Source organism: Platichthys flesus, chromosome 4 (genome assembly GCF_949316205.1).
Source record: "Platichthys flesus chromosome 4, fPlaFle2.1, whole genome shotgun sequence".
Classification (NCBI taxonomy): domain Eukaryota; kingdom Metazoa; phylum Chordata; class Actinopteri; order Pleuronectiformes; family Pleuronectidae; genus Platichthys; species Platichthys flesus.
The window spans coordinates 27,883,569-27,895,267 of record NC_084948.1 but is presented as its reverse complement, the minus strand read 5'-3'; the positions used below and the strand labels follow the sequence as shown (position 1 = coordinate 27,895,267).

General features: G+C 50.5%; 1 protein-coding gene across 1 annotated transcript; it reads right to left on the bottom strand.

Annotated features, from left to right (window-relative positions):
* Positions 1-396: 396 nt before the first annotated feature.
* dlc (deltaC) lies at positions 397-8,972 on the bottom strand. Its single transcript, XM_062385972.1, has 10 exons — positions 8,652-8,972; positions 8,096-8,338; positions 7,930-7,990; positions 7,366-7,623; positions 6,233-6,421; positions 5,512-5,681; positions 5,190-5,406; positions 2,451-3,192; positions 2,219-2,333; positions 397-1,735 (listed from the first exon to the last, which is right to left on the bottom strand). Exons 1-10 carry the CDS (start codon positions 8,700-8,702, stop codon positions 1,730-1,732), a joined length of 2,052 nt encoding a protein of 683 aa, XP_062241956.1. The 5' UTR covers positions 8,703-8,972; the 3' UTR covers positions 397-1,729.
* Positions 8,973-11,699: the final 2,727 nt, after the last annotated feature.

The window sequence follows — 11,699 nt, the reverse complement described above, 5'->3', positions numbered from 1 at the left end:
CAGAAGAGAGAGAAGAGGGACAAGAGACCAAAAAGAGACAGACAGAGAAGAGAGAGAGGAGACAGAAGATACAGAAGAGACAGAAGAGAGACAGACAGAGAAGAGAGAGAGGAGACAGAAGAGAGAGAAGAGGGACAAGAGACTGACTCAACATGTTCACTTTATAAAGACGGGGAAATCGAGATAAGACGGAAGAGACGGACAAACAAAGAACGTCTGATTTGTCCACTCAGGCCCAACCGTCCCACTCGAGACCGTCCAGCTCTTAACTTGAAATATTAATTTGTCACATAACTAATAACTTCAGGTCAAAACAAAAAGAGACAAATAAATACTCCAGGTGTCGAGCACGATGGGATTGTTTGAAGAGCGAGAAAGAAAAATGAAACAGCAAGGTTCATTTTGTTCACATTTTATTTATGAAAAAATATATTTCTTGATTCTGACATTAGGCACATTAACATAGACATATATACAATTCTCTTTCATAAATACACAATTATTTACAAAGGGCAAAATTAAATAGGAAAACTATGTTCTGGACGATATGTACACATTGCATTGTTTTCTTAAATTAACAAAGATAGTACAAAGACACGACTACACAGGAAAACACTTATTTTTGGTATCAAATGGATCCGGTAAAAAAGACGGATTATAAAAGTCTCTGAGTCGCTCACGTTTGGGATAAAATGTGGATCCAGAGGAATTCAGAGAGCGACGACTCAACCGCTTCACTTTTCTTTGTTCCTTTGTTTTTCTGCTTTCTGGATAAGAACCACAACCAGTATAAGAACCAGAACCAGTCCCAGAAAGACAACCTGATGGTAAAGTGGATCCAGCTCAGCTGAACTCTTCAGGTTTGACTTCTGAGTGTTAGAATAGATTATCTGCTCATGAGGTGAAAAGGAGCAAACAGCTGATTGCTCTGATTGACCTGGAACCTCGTTAGACTCAGATCAGGATCTGGGACTCTGGTGAATCAGGTCTACAAGTGTTAACTGGATTTCAAAAGACGGTTCCAGAGGATCTGAATATGGTTCTGAGCTTTTCAAGACAGATTGAATATGAGATCCAGTAAAAAAAAACTTCTGGTTTCCAGAAGCAACAAATTCTATTTGTTGTTTAAATACGTGTTTACATGAAGAGGCACTTCAGAGATTGTGTGATTGTGTGTTTGTGTGATTGTGTGATTGTCGTCTTCACATCAGAAGCTTCATCTCCTCAGAAAGCAAGAGATGAAAAGATGAAGAAAGAAATTCCTCCGTTCGTCTTTCAGAATAAAAGTTCAAGTTCAGTTTGTTGAACGTCCGACGACTTGATTGACAGCTGATTGTACAGGAGGTGGTTGCCACGGTGATTAGGAAGCATTGGCGAGGCACCGGCCTTTTTGATTGGTTGAAAAAAATCCAACTCTTCACATCTCATTCATATTTGATCCAAAGGAAATTGTAGAGCAAGAAAAATTATATTAAGATTTAATGTATAAAAAAAGATAAATAGTGCAAATGCTGCTGGACATTCAGTCTCTTCCTCTTTCCTCTCCTCCTCCGCTCCTTCTTTCTTTTCCACAACCCAGTCGTCCAAAAACTGTCGGTTTCAAAGTGGAAACGATTCTTTACAAAGTTCTGTCTGTTGTTTCTTTCCACTGAGCAGGGTAATAAATATTAAATAATAGTGAGACCCTGTGGGTGAAGTGTCCTGGACAGACCAAGCTTCAGGTCAGAGGTCAAACCTGAGGACGACACAGAGGAACAGCGGTTAGTGGTCAGTGGGAGTCAACATTCATGAGACAAGGCTGTACATTTACAATATGCTACATCACATTTATCATATTTCAGAATCTGACTGAGGATGAATTGAATAATATAATAAATAAATGTTTCTCTGAAGGAGCAGTTTGGGATTTTGCAGCTTCGAATTAAAAGTAAAACTAAACGTCGAGAAAAACCTAAATGAAATGACAACTAATCATAGATATTAAGTTTATATGTCACTCGTTAAGAAGTTATTCTGAATTGATTTGTCAGCTGTTGTTAAATATAAAGTAATAAACTAATCAAACCTCAGTGTTTCACTCTGCGGGTCAATAAAGCATGAAGCTGTTAAATATTAGAGGATCAGACCTTTGTAACAAAGTGTGTGTGTGCACAGCTAACAACAACACTGACTGCTTCTGAGCAGCTCATTGGTCTAGAGCCGGGGGGTGTGTCCTCACCTCAGTAGCAAACACACACTGCTCCGTCTGCTCCGGGATGATGAACACTGGGTGATACACACTGTCCTTTGCAAAGGTGAGGGGGGGCACGATGATGGACGAGTCGCACTTCTTACTGTGGGAGAGAGAGAGAGAGAGAGAGGTGGTTGGTACAGGAGCAGTGGGTGAACGGGGCGATCAGATAACGAGCGACACAACACAGACACACATCCACACATTGACAGGTTCTTACAGGTCGAACTTGTTGTTGCCGAGACGCCGCTCCTCGTTCGCCAGGTTGCAGTCCGCCATCTTGTTTTTAAACATGGCCATGCTGTCGCTGTCCTTCTCCACCAGCGCTGCGTCCTTATTGGACACTTTGAGTTGTCCTCCGGGGACGAGGAAGGCCTCCTTCTCTTGCAGGCTGCCCAGCGGCGCTCCAGGTAAGCTCCCGTTATTATGTCCAGCCCCCCCGCTGGCTGCGTTGCGGTTGTTCACGGCCTCCAGGTCGTTCTTCACCGACCTGGAAAGAGCCGTGAGCTTCCTGCCGCGGCGCAGCTGCCGCAGGATGTGCACGGCGGCGCACAGCAGCAGAGCCAGCGTCACCAGGCCGAGGGCCACCGCCGCCACCAGCGCAGGGTTGGAATCCCTGTGCACGGAGGGTTCTGTGGGGGGGGTGGTCTTCACAGAGTACTCGCACCGGGCGCCCATGACGCCCGGCGGACACTGGCACACGGGGCCCGAGAAGTGGGTGTAGCACGAGCCACCGTTGTCGCAGGGGAAGTGGTCGCAGGCGCTGGAGCGCGTGGAGCAGTCCTTACTGGTGAAGCCCAGCGTGCACGTGCACGTGAAGTCGTTGACGCCGTCCACGCAGGTGCCGGCGTTGCGGCAGGGGTTGCTGGCGCAGTCGTCCACGTTGGTTTCACAGCGCGAGCCGGTGAAGCCCGGACGGCAGCGACACATGACGCGCTGGCCGAGGTCCAGACACTGAGCTCCTGCAAGAGAAGAAGAGTCGGTTAGCACTGATCATTAGTCGAGTTCACGATGGAGACACTACGTCCCGGTTCATGGAATTCAAGCTTCAAACTAAAACATCACGTGGACGTTTGAACGTGAGTTAAGAAACAGGACGGAAGGAAGCTGCTGCTGCAGGAACATGATGATGAGAAAAGGCTCAAATCAAAGATCAGGAGTTAGTTCTGGATTTAACAAGTGCAGGGACGGCCTCTGCTTCTGAAGCACAAACGAGAAGAGAAGACTTTTCAATCCTCTGGAGACAAAGAGCAGACAGAGTCCATGTGGAGGGAGCACAGGGATCAGGCTTATCACAACGTCTCCTCAGCAGATGCTGCTCATCAGGAGAGAAACGTGTGGGTGTTTAGAAACCAGGAAGTCACGTGACCTGAGCAGCGTTTCTTACTGGAGGAAACACGACAGTGACTCAACTGCAGCATAAACACTGAGAAAAAGATCCATGTTTGTTTGTTCTGAGCAGCCGTGAAACAGCCATGAGACTTTTCTCAGGAATTACTGCTGATTCCAGATAAGCAGGCGGCGGTTCCTCCACAGTAATGAGGACCTGAGGGAGGACTGTCGGCTGATCTGGGATCCTCAGAGACGCCACACGATTCAGTGATATCGGATTATTTTGCAAGAGAGTTGTGAAACTGGAGCCTTGTCTGCTCTTGTTTTAAAGACTTTCACTGGACGTCTGAAAATCGACCGTTAACTCGTCGTCTCTCTGATGAACTTCACTTCAGTGGCATCGAAAGCTGCAGACACAACCAACTCTAACCCTCTAATCCATTTGAATACCAATAATTCATTGTTTCCTGTTGGTACATTGTTCAAACCAGCCGCCCCTCCCTCCTGGCAGCGCTCACTTCATCGCTCTCTGCTCTGGAGACTTGCAGAGACATGAAAGTTGCAGTTGACTGTGATCGATTGTCTCTGCAGTGACTTCAGTTCGGATCAGAACGGAAAGCACAGGCCTCCAGAGCCCGGATCTGATGCTCCGTGTTCAAACGCTGTGTGATCCAGAGTTAATGGGTTCAATCTGCACAATCACAGGGACGTGCAACTGGCTCTTGGTAAACTCGCAGAGCGGTTCTGCATTTCCTGAGAGAAATGAGCCGTGCACCCGGACTGCACGAGGTGTGTGTGTGTGGGGGGGCGCTGTCGAGCTGCATTCCTGCTGAGAGGCCGCGGAACGCAACCAGGTAGAGAGCGGGGGGGGCTGAGAGGAAACAGGTCTGTTGACAACCGTGACAGCCAGGACCGAAATATGTGTTATCAGCAGGGAGGTGATGAGACATGTTCAGAGGCTCAACCAGGACACACAAACACACACACACACACACACACACACCTGATCAAATTCATGTGACAGATGAAGCAACTGATCACAAATCTGTTCTCACAGTTTGCAGGATGTAACCTGAACTTTCTGGTTTTATTTACACGAGCCTCAGATCCCTCCGTCATCTCCTCGCTCAAGTGGAACATCTGGCATCGCAGAAACGTTCCAGAGAAGTTCATACTTCATGCTCCGACAAAAGTCTCCTTCCAACACGTCTGAAGCTCTGGCTCAGTGTCGAAACGAGACGACTCCAGGACAAGCTACGACCCACAGCTCCAGACCAACACAACCACACTTTCACTTAACACCAGTTATCAAGCAAAGTGAACCCGTGAGCTGCTTTCAGACATGAGGACCATGCAGCTCCTCTGAGGTTCTCTGGAGGAGCCTGTGTGAACACCTCCTGTAGGAAGTCGGTTCAGCTGTGAAACTCAAACTCTGGAGCTCGTGTCTGAAAGCAGCTGAGGTTCCTCCATTCAGCTCCATCACAGTTGATGTGTTGGTCTGTGTTCACATGAAGAAAGATTCCTGAAACCGTTCTGTCTCAATCTGTTCTTGACGTTTCAAACTCTGGAGATAAGGACGGTTCGCCTTTTGTAAAATCAACGAAGTGAATAAACTGTTGGTTCGTACCATTGGCGCAGGGGTTGCTGCTGCATCGGTCGTTTCTCTTCTCGCAGTTGGAGCCCGTGAAGCCGGGGGGGCAGTGGCAGCTGTAGCCACCGTCCATGTTCTCCTCGCAGGTTCCTCCGTTGAAGCACGGCCCGTCGGCGCACTTCATGGCGCTGACCTCACAGTTCTTCCCGTAGAAGCCCTGAGGGCATGCGCACGAATAATCGCTCTCCAGATCCTGAGGTGACGATGGGGGAGAAGACAATGATTGATCAGAACTTTACTCCTCTCAGCGAGAGCGTGTGTGACGGAGGAAAGCGCTCCGTCAGATCCGCGGACTTACTTTGCAGCTGCCTCCGTTCTTGCAGGGGTTGCTGTCGCACTCGTTGGTCTCGATCTCGCAGTTCTTGCCGGTGAAGCCGGGGCGGCAGGCGCAGGTGTAGCTGCCCTGACCCGTGTTGGTGCAGGAGGCGCCGTTTCGACACGGCCTGTGGTTGGTGCAGTAGTTCAGGTCTGGAGAAAAGAAGAGCAACAGGTTCGTTAATGAACTCCAAGACTCTGTGACTCATTTAAATCTGCTGACGCCTCCGGCTCAGAGCTCTCTGATTTAAGTGTTAATGTGTTAACACTTAAATGCAGAGGAAAGGAACGTACACAAAAAGAGAAGAGAACCGAGGACAGGGCCCTGGGGACCACCATGGGACATCGGAGACAAACGAAGGCTTTGAATGTTCTGGGTTTTAGTTTCTTATTTGCTTGTATGCAGATGATGATCGACTTTACAATAACCAAAAACCTGTTGAAACAACAAGGTAACACAATCCAGAAATCTGTATTTAGTGTTAACACTAACACAAGTTGTCAGTCTGGAGTGTTTAATGTCATAATTGAATGTGAGAAGAAAGATAAACAAATGTTTATTGGAGACTCAGGATTTGTCAGGAATCATTTGCTGCTCATACTGAATGGACGACAGCAGGCGGTTTGTGGGCTAAGGTGTGAATGAGCCACGAGTCGCAGGGTGTCGACCTGCCACTAGGGGGCGTGTTGGAGGAAGAACCCACCTTGGTCACAGTACAGCCCCCCCCAGCCTTCCTTGCAGTTGCACTGCCAGGGCTGCTGGCAGGTCCCGTGGAGGCAGCCCGGGTGTCGGGCGCACTCGTCGCAGTGCGCGCCCTGCCAGCCCTGCCGACACACACACTCCCCGGGAGACTCGCAGAAACCGTTCCGACTGCAGCCCGCCGCACAGATGGCTGATGGGAGGAGAAGGGGGGGGGGGAAAGAGAGGGAAAGGGAGAAAGGGGGAGGAAGAAGGAGAGAATATTACTATGAGTGTATGTGTCTCATGTTCGAATCACAAAAAAACTCTCCTCCCCTCACAGGGGCCTCACACACACACTCACACACACGCACACACACACACACTCACACACCTCCCCTACAAGTGCTTGTTAAGTACTGAACGAAGCAGCTGGCCTACACAACAAAAGCAACACATGCCGTCTCCTTTCACGCAAGGCAGCGCACATTAAGCTCCAGCGCGTGTCCCTGTTCAGGCGGGCGGGCCGGGGGCCGACTCCGGGCCGACCGGGGGCCCATTGTTGAGCTCACAACAAAAGGAGCAGACCTTAGAGCCATCACACACACACACACACACACACACACACACGCACACACACTTGAAATGACAGAAGCTCTAAGATCTTTTTTGTCCTCCACAGGCACCAGGGTCGACCGCAGCGTTGACAACTGCTTGACTTAACAATTTCCAGGCCGCTGGACAAAAAGATGAAGCGCCAAGGGCCCTATTCAGCCCCCCCCCCCCCCCCCCCCCCCCCCCCCTGTTCTGAAGAACGTTGGGGTGAAAACAGAGGGCGAGTCGAGCGGCTTCTCCTGTAACTGTAACTGATTTTAAAATAAGCTTCACTGATGTTCGGAGGGAAACGTTCGGCTGAGAGATGAAAACATCGTGAAACGTTTTTACTTTGAGACTCGACAGGAAACTTCTCTGAAGCTTGAAGCAGCCGATGAAACGAGTCTGTTTAACTTTAAGATAATCTAACGACATGATTCAAAGGACTGTTCTGACCCTGAGCCTCTTAAACGAGTGTGTGAGGTCACGAGGGCGAAGCTGCTGGGGATCACACTGATTGGAGGAAACAGACTGGTGACATCACAGCGAGCAGCTCATACTTACGGATGGTGCAGTACTCGCCGCTCCAGCCCTCCAGGCAGCGCCGGCTCCCCGTGGCCTCGCAGCTGTAGTGGCCGAAGGTGTCGTTGCGGGGGCGGCAGTAGGCGGAGCAGGCCTCGCCGTGGTAGTGCTCGCTGCACACCACGTGGTACGAGTAGCGGAGCTCGCTCTGGTCTTCAAAGTGGACGTCCTGGGACCAGTCCTCGTCCACGCTGAGGCGCCGCCTGGTGGCCATCCGGCTGATGAGGTTGTTCTGGTTCTCTGGAGAGACAAGGGGGAATTTTAATATCTTTATTTGTACACATAACTTTGTTTGTTTGTTGAAGTTAATAACGACTTTTTGTGTCTTTGACCTAAAATAAATGTGTGTATTTAATGTAGGAACGAATATTTTAACCACAACTGAAATGTAAAGACACACATGGTCACATTTAAATCTGCTCTCACACCTGGATCAAAGGTTCCTGAACTTAGACATTAACGTTTCTCTACTTGTGTTGTCAGTGGAGGAAACGGCGCCGCCTGGCGGCGAGGCAGTGGCACTGCAGCAGCGGGGGAGGTTTTTACCTGTGGAGTCCAGACCCGAAGATTCTGCGTTCCAGGCTTCAATGATCAGAGAGAAAGTTCCCTGCGGGGAGAGAGTGGGTTAGAACCACGTGCACGTGACACACACGATGAGACAGCTCGTGGATTAAAGCTCGTGATGACGAGCGGAGGAGGCGCGTGTACTCACCGGCCACTTGAACAGAAAGGGAACCCTGATGGGCGCGCTCTGCGAGATGGAGCTGGAGTCGGAGTCGAGGATGTCCGTGAGCGCGGTGCCGTACGTGCACGGCGGCTCCGGGTTGATGATCTCCTGCGAGTGCTTCAGGCACACGCGGAAAAAGATGTGGCAGCTCCGGGACTGAGAGGGGCAGAGGCCGCGCGAGCTGCTGAAGGATTCGATCTTCAGCTCGAAGACCCCGGAGGAGAGAGCCTGGTGGGGGGGGGGGGGGGGACCGAGAGATTAAACACTGAATCTGATGGAACAGAATAATGTGCACAAACTGGAGGACATGCACGAAACACACACAACACACAACCCTGCATTTCTGCAAAACCCTTGTGTTCTTCACATTGCTGCAGACTTCAGACTATGTGTGGTGCTCTGCCCGTTTTACCACCGTCCCGCAGAACGAGGAGAACACAAGAGCGAGCGCGGCCCCGCTGCGCGTAAAGACGCACGGACCTCCGAGCGTCTCCGGAGAGGAGCGAGCTCTGAGGAGAAGATTCAGAAGGTTCCAACTCACCACCTGAGCTGACGCGAGCAGCGCGAGACTCCACAGGAACACACGCGCCATGCTGAGTGCGCGCGGCTTCGATCCGACCAGTGCGTAAAATCCAGAAGGGCTCCGATGGAGGCGCAGCGCGTCCGGGAAGAAACGAGAAGACGAAGCAACTAACGCCCCGTGGATGAATCAAAAACAGGTTAAAGGTCAGAGCGGCAGTTTGTGTGTGTCTCTCTGTGTCTGTATGTTTCTGTGTGTGTGTCTCTGTGTGTGTCTGTGTGTGTCAGCGGACTGAAGAGAAAGTTAAAATCCGCTGGAGGCTGAACTTTGGACTGAGGCTGTCCCAGCTCGAGCTCCTCTTTATACCGAGGAGAGGGGAGGAGGAGAGGGGAGGGGGGTGGGGGGTGGATGGGCGGCACTGTAAAAAAGTGTCACCTGAAAAAGAACAAGAAGACGCCCCCCCCCTCCCCCCTGCTGCTGCACGCGCTGCACTCTGACATGTTTCATTCAAACCGAAACTTTAAATTTACTGAAAATCGTCACGAGCACGCGCCTCTGAGACGAGTCCAACACGGGACGCACGGTTCAGTTTCATGTAAAGTCCGGAGTTCATTTTTTACAGTGCAGGGGGTGGGGGTGGGGTGGGGGAGGGGGGGTGGGGGTGGCACAGCGGGGCAATAGAACAAACTGTCAGGAGACAAATGCTCCTTCAGGGCAAGAGCGCGTTCACACGTGCATGCAATAAATGCAAGGTAATAATGACAACACCCCCCCACCCACCCACACACACACACACACACACACACACAGACACACACTCAACCGCTATTTAAAAACAGAAATTAAGCTTATTGATGAGATGAAGAGAAAAAAACACCAGGATCTTGTCGCTGCAGCTTTAAATTTAGTTCATAAGATAAGAAAATAAAAGCAGGTGTTGTGTTGAGTTGTGTTGAGTTGTGTTGTGTTGTGTTGTGTTGTGTTGTGTTGCAGCAAAGAGTAAATAGAACCTTGAGAATGTTACACGCTATATGATAATACCCCCCCCACCACAAACACATCTCCAGGTTCTGACGTCACTTCAAGTAAACTTCAAGCGGAGCATCATCATCTTCAAACTAAAGTTTTGTTCATGACGTCATGACTCTGATAATCACATGACAATATCTATTAATTAAAACAAAATGGACACACACACAGAGACACACACACAGAGACACACACACATACACACACACAGTTATCAACAGGTGGGATGAATAATGTTCGTCACAGTTTGTGATGTTACGTTATGTCCACCCCCCCCCCCCCCCCGTCACTCCCCCCCACACACACTCCTCGATGAGGACGCATATGTCTCACGCGCTCTCTGCGCATGTGCGCGCAGGTGTCACTCTTCACGCCTCTGTCCTCTCGCGCACTTTCATGAGCTCGTTCACACCTCAGCAGACTTTCCCACGCGCCCCCCCCCCGGGTGGGCGGCACGCGCCGTGTGTTCTCTCACCTCAACAGAAGCTCGTGCACCTCCGCGGCCCGTTTGGGCGCGTGTGAGGACAAAAGGTATGGGGGGGGGGGGGATTCATCCACACTTGTAGGCGCGCGTTGACATGCGCGTGACAGATCCGTCATGACTGCTGTGTTGTTTTGATAAGAATCTTCGTGCACGGGGCACGCGCACCTGCCCAAGTAGCGCGTGGCGTGGGGGGGGGGGGGGGGGGTATCGATCGGCAGATGGCTCAGATCGAACACGCGCATATTGTCCACTGATGGTGACGAAGCGTCCTGCGTGCACGCGACCCGGGAGCTCTCAAGGGACAATGCGCGTGCTGAGCAGGTACACAGAACGTGCACACACACACACAGACCCACACACACACACATACAGACACACACGCAGACATACAGACACACACACACAGACACAGACACACACAAACACACACACACAAACATACACACACACAAACACACAGACACAGAGACAGACACACAACACACACGTCTGGATACAAACACTGGGACAATGACGCTTGTTGTGTGTGTGTGTCTGTGTGTGCTTGTGTGCAGATGAAGCGTGCCGTGGGTGTGGCTTGTATGGGGGGGGGGGGGGGCAAGCGGAGGCACGCGCTGTCCTCATTATAGTGACAATAGAGGGCGAGGTGGGTCGCGAGCCTCAAACATATACATAAATAAATAACACACGCCCCCTCCCCCCCCAGCACACACACACGCTTTACCTGCAAATAGTCACGTGACTGAGTTGCATCGTCACAGTTAATAAAACGTTATTAAACTGAAGGAAACAGATGTTACACAGATGTTCGTGTGTCTGTGTGTGCGTGTGTGCATGTGTCTGTGTGTGTCTGTATGTGTGTTTGTGTGTGTGTGCGTGTGTGTCTGTGTGTGCCTGCATGTCTTCATGTGTTTGTGTGTCTTGGTGTGTGCGTGTGTTTGTGTATGTCTGTGCCTGTGTGTGTCTGCGTGTGTGTCTGTATGTGTGTGTGTGTGGGTCTGTGTGTGTGTGTGCACGCGTCTGTGTGTGTGTGTTTGTTTGTGTGTGGGTGTGTGTGTGCGTGCGTGTGTGTCTGTGTCTGTGTCTGTGTCTGTGTGTGTGTGTGTGTGTGTGTGTGTGTGTGTGTGTGTCTGTATGTGTGCTTGTGTGTCTGTGTGTGTGCATCTTTGTGTGTGTGTGCATGCGTCTGTGTGTGTGTCTGTGTGTGTCTGTGCGCGTGTGTGTGTCTGTGTGTGTGTGTTTGTTTGTGTGTCTGTGCGCGTGTGTGTGTGTTTGTTTGTGTGTGTGTGCGTGTGTGTGTGTGTGCGTGTGTTTGTTTGTGTGTGTGCGTGTGTGTGTCTGTGTGTGTGCATGCGTCTGTGTGTGTGTCTGTGCGTGTGTGTGTGTGTCTGTGTGCGTGTGGTTTTAGTGTTGGCTCAGTTGGTTCCCTGGTAGAACCTCTGACAGACAGATGGTTGAGCTGCAGAGTTCCCAGGTTCACACCTCCAGAGCTGTGTGTGAGTGTGTGTCCCTGTGAATGTGTGTGTGTGTACGTGTGCCTCTGTTAATGTGTGTGT

Bases quoted from the DNA above. Each gene is read 5' to 3' on its own strand.
- dlc (XM_062385972.1), bottom strand. From the start codon at position 8,702: ATGGCGCGTGTGTTCCTGTGGAGTCTCGCGCTGCTCGCGTCAGCTCAG. The intron at 8,339-8,651 runs GTGAGTTGGAAC...CCCCCCCACCAG, and splicing joins TGCTCGCGTCAGCTCAGGTG to GCTCTCTCCTCCGGGGTCTT. The intron at 5,407-5,511 runs GTAAGTCCGCGG...TCGTCACCTCAG, and splicing joins AGAACGGAGGCAGCTGCAAA to GATCTGGAGAGCGATTATTC.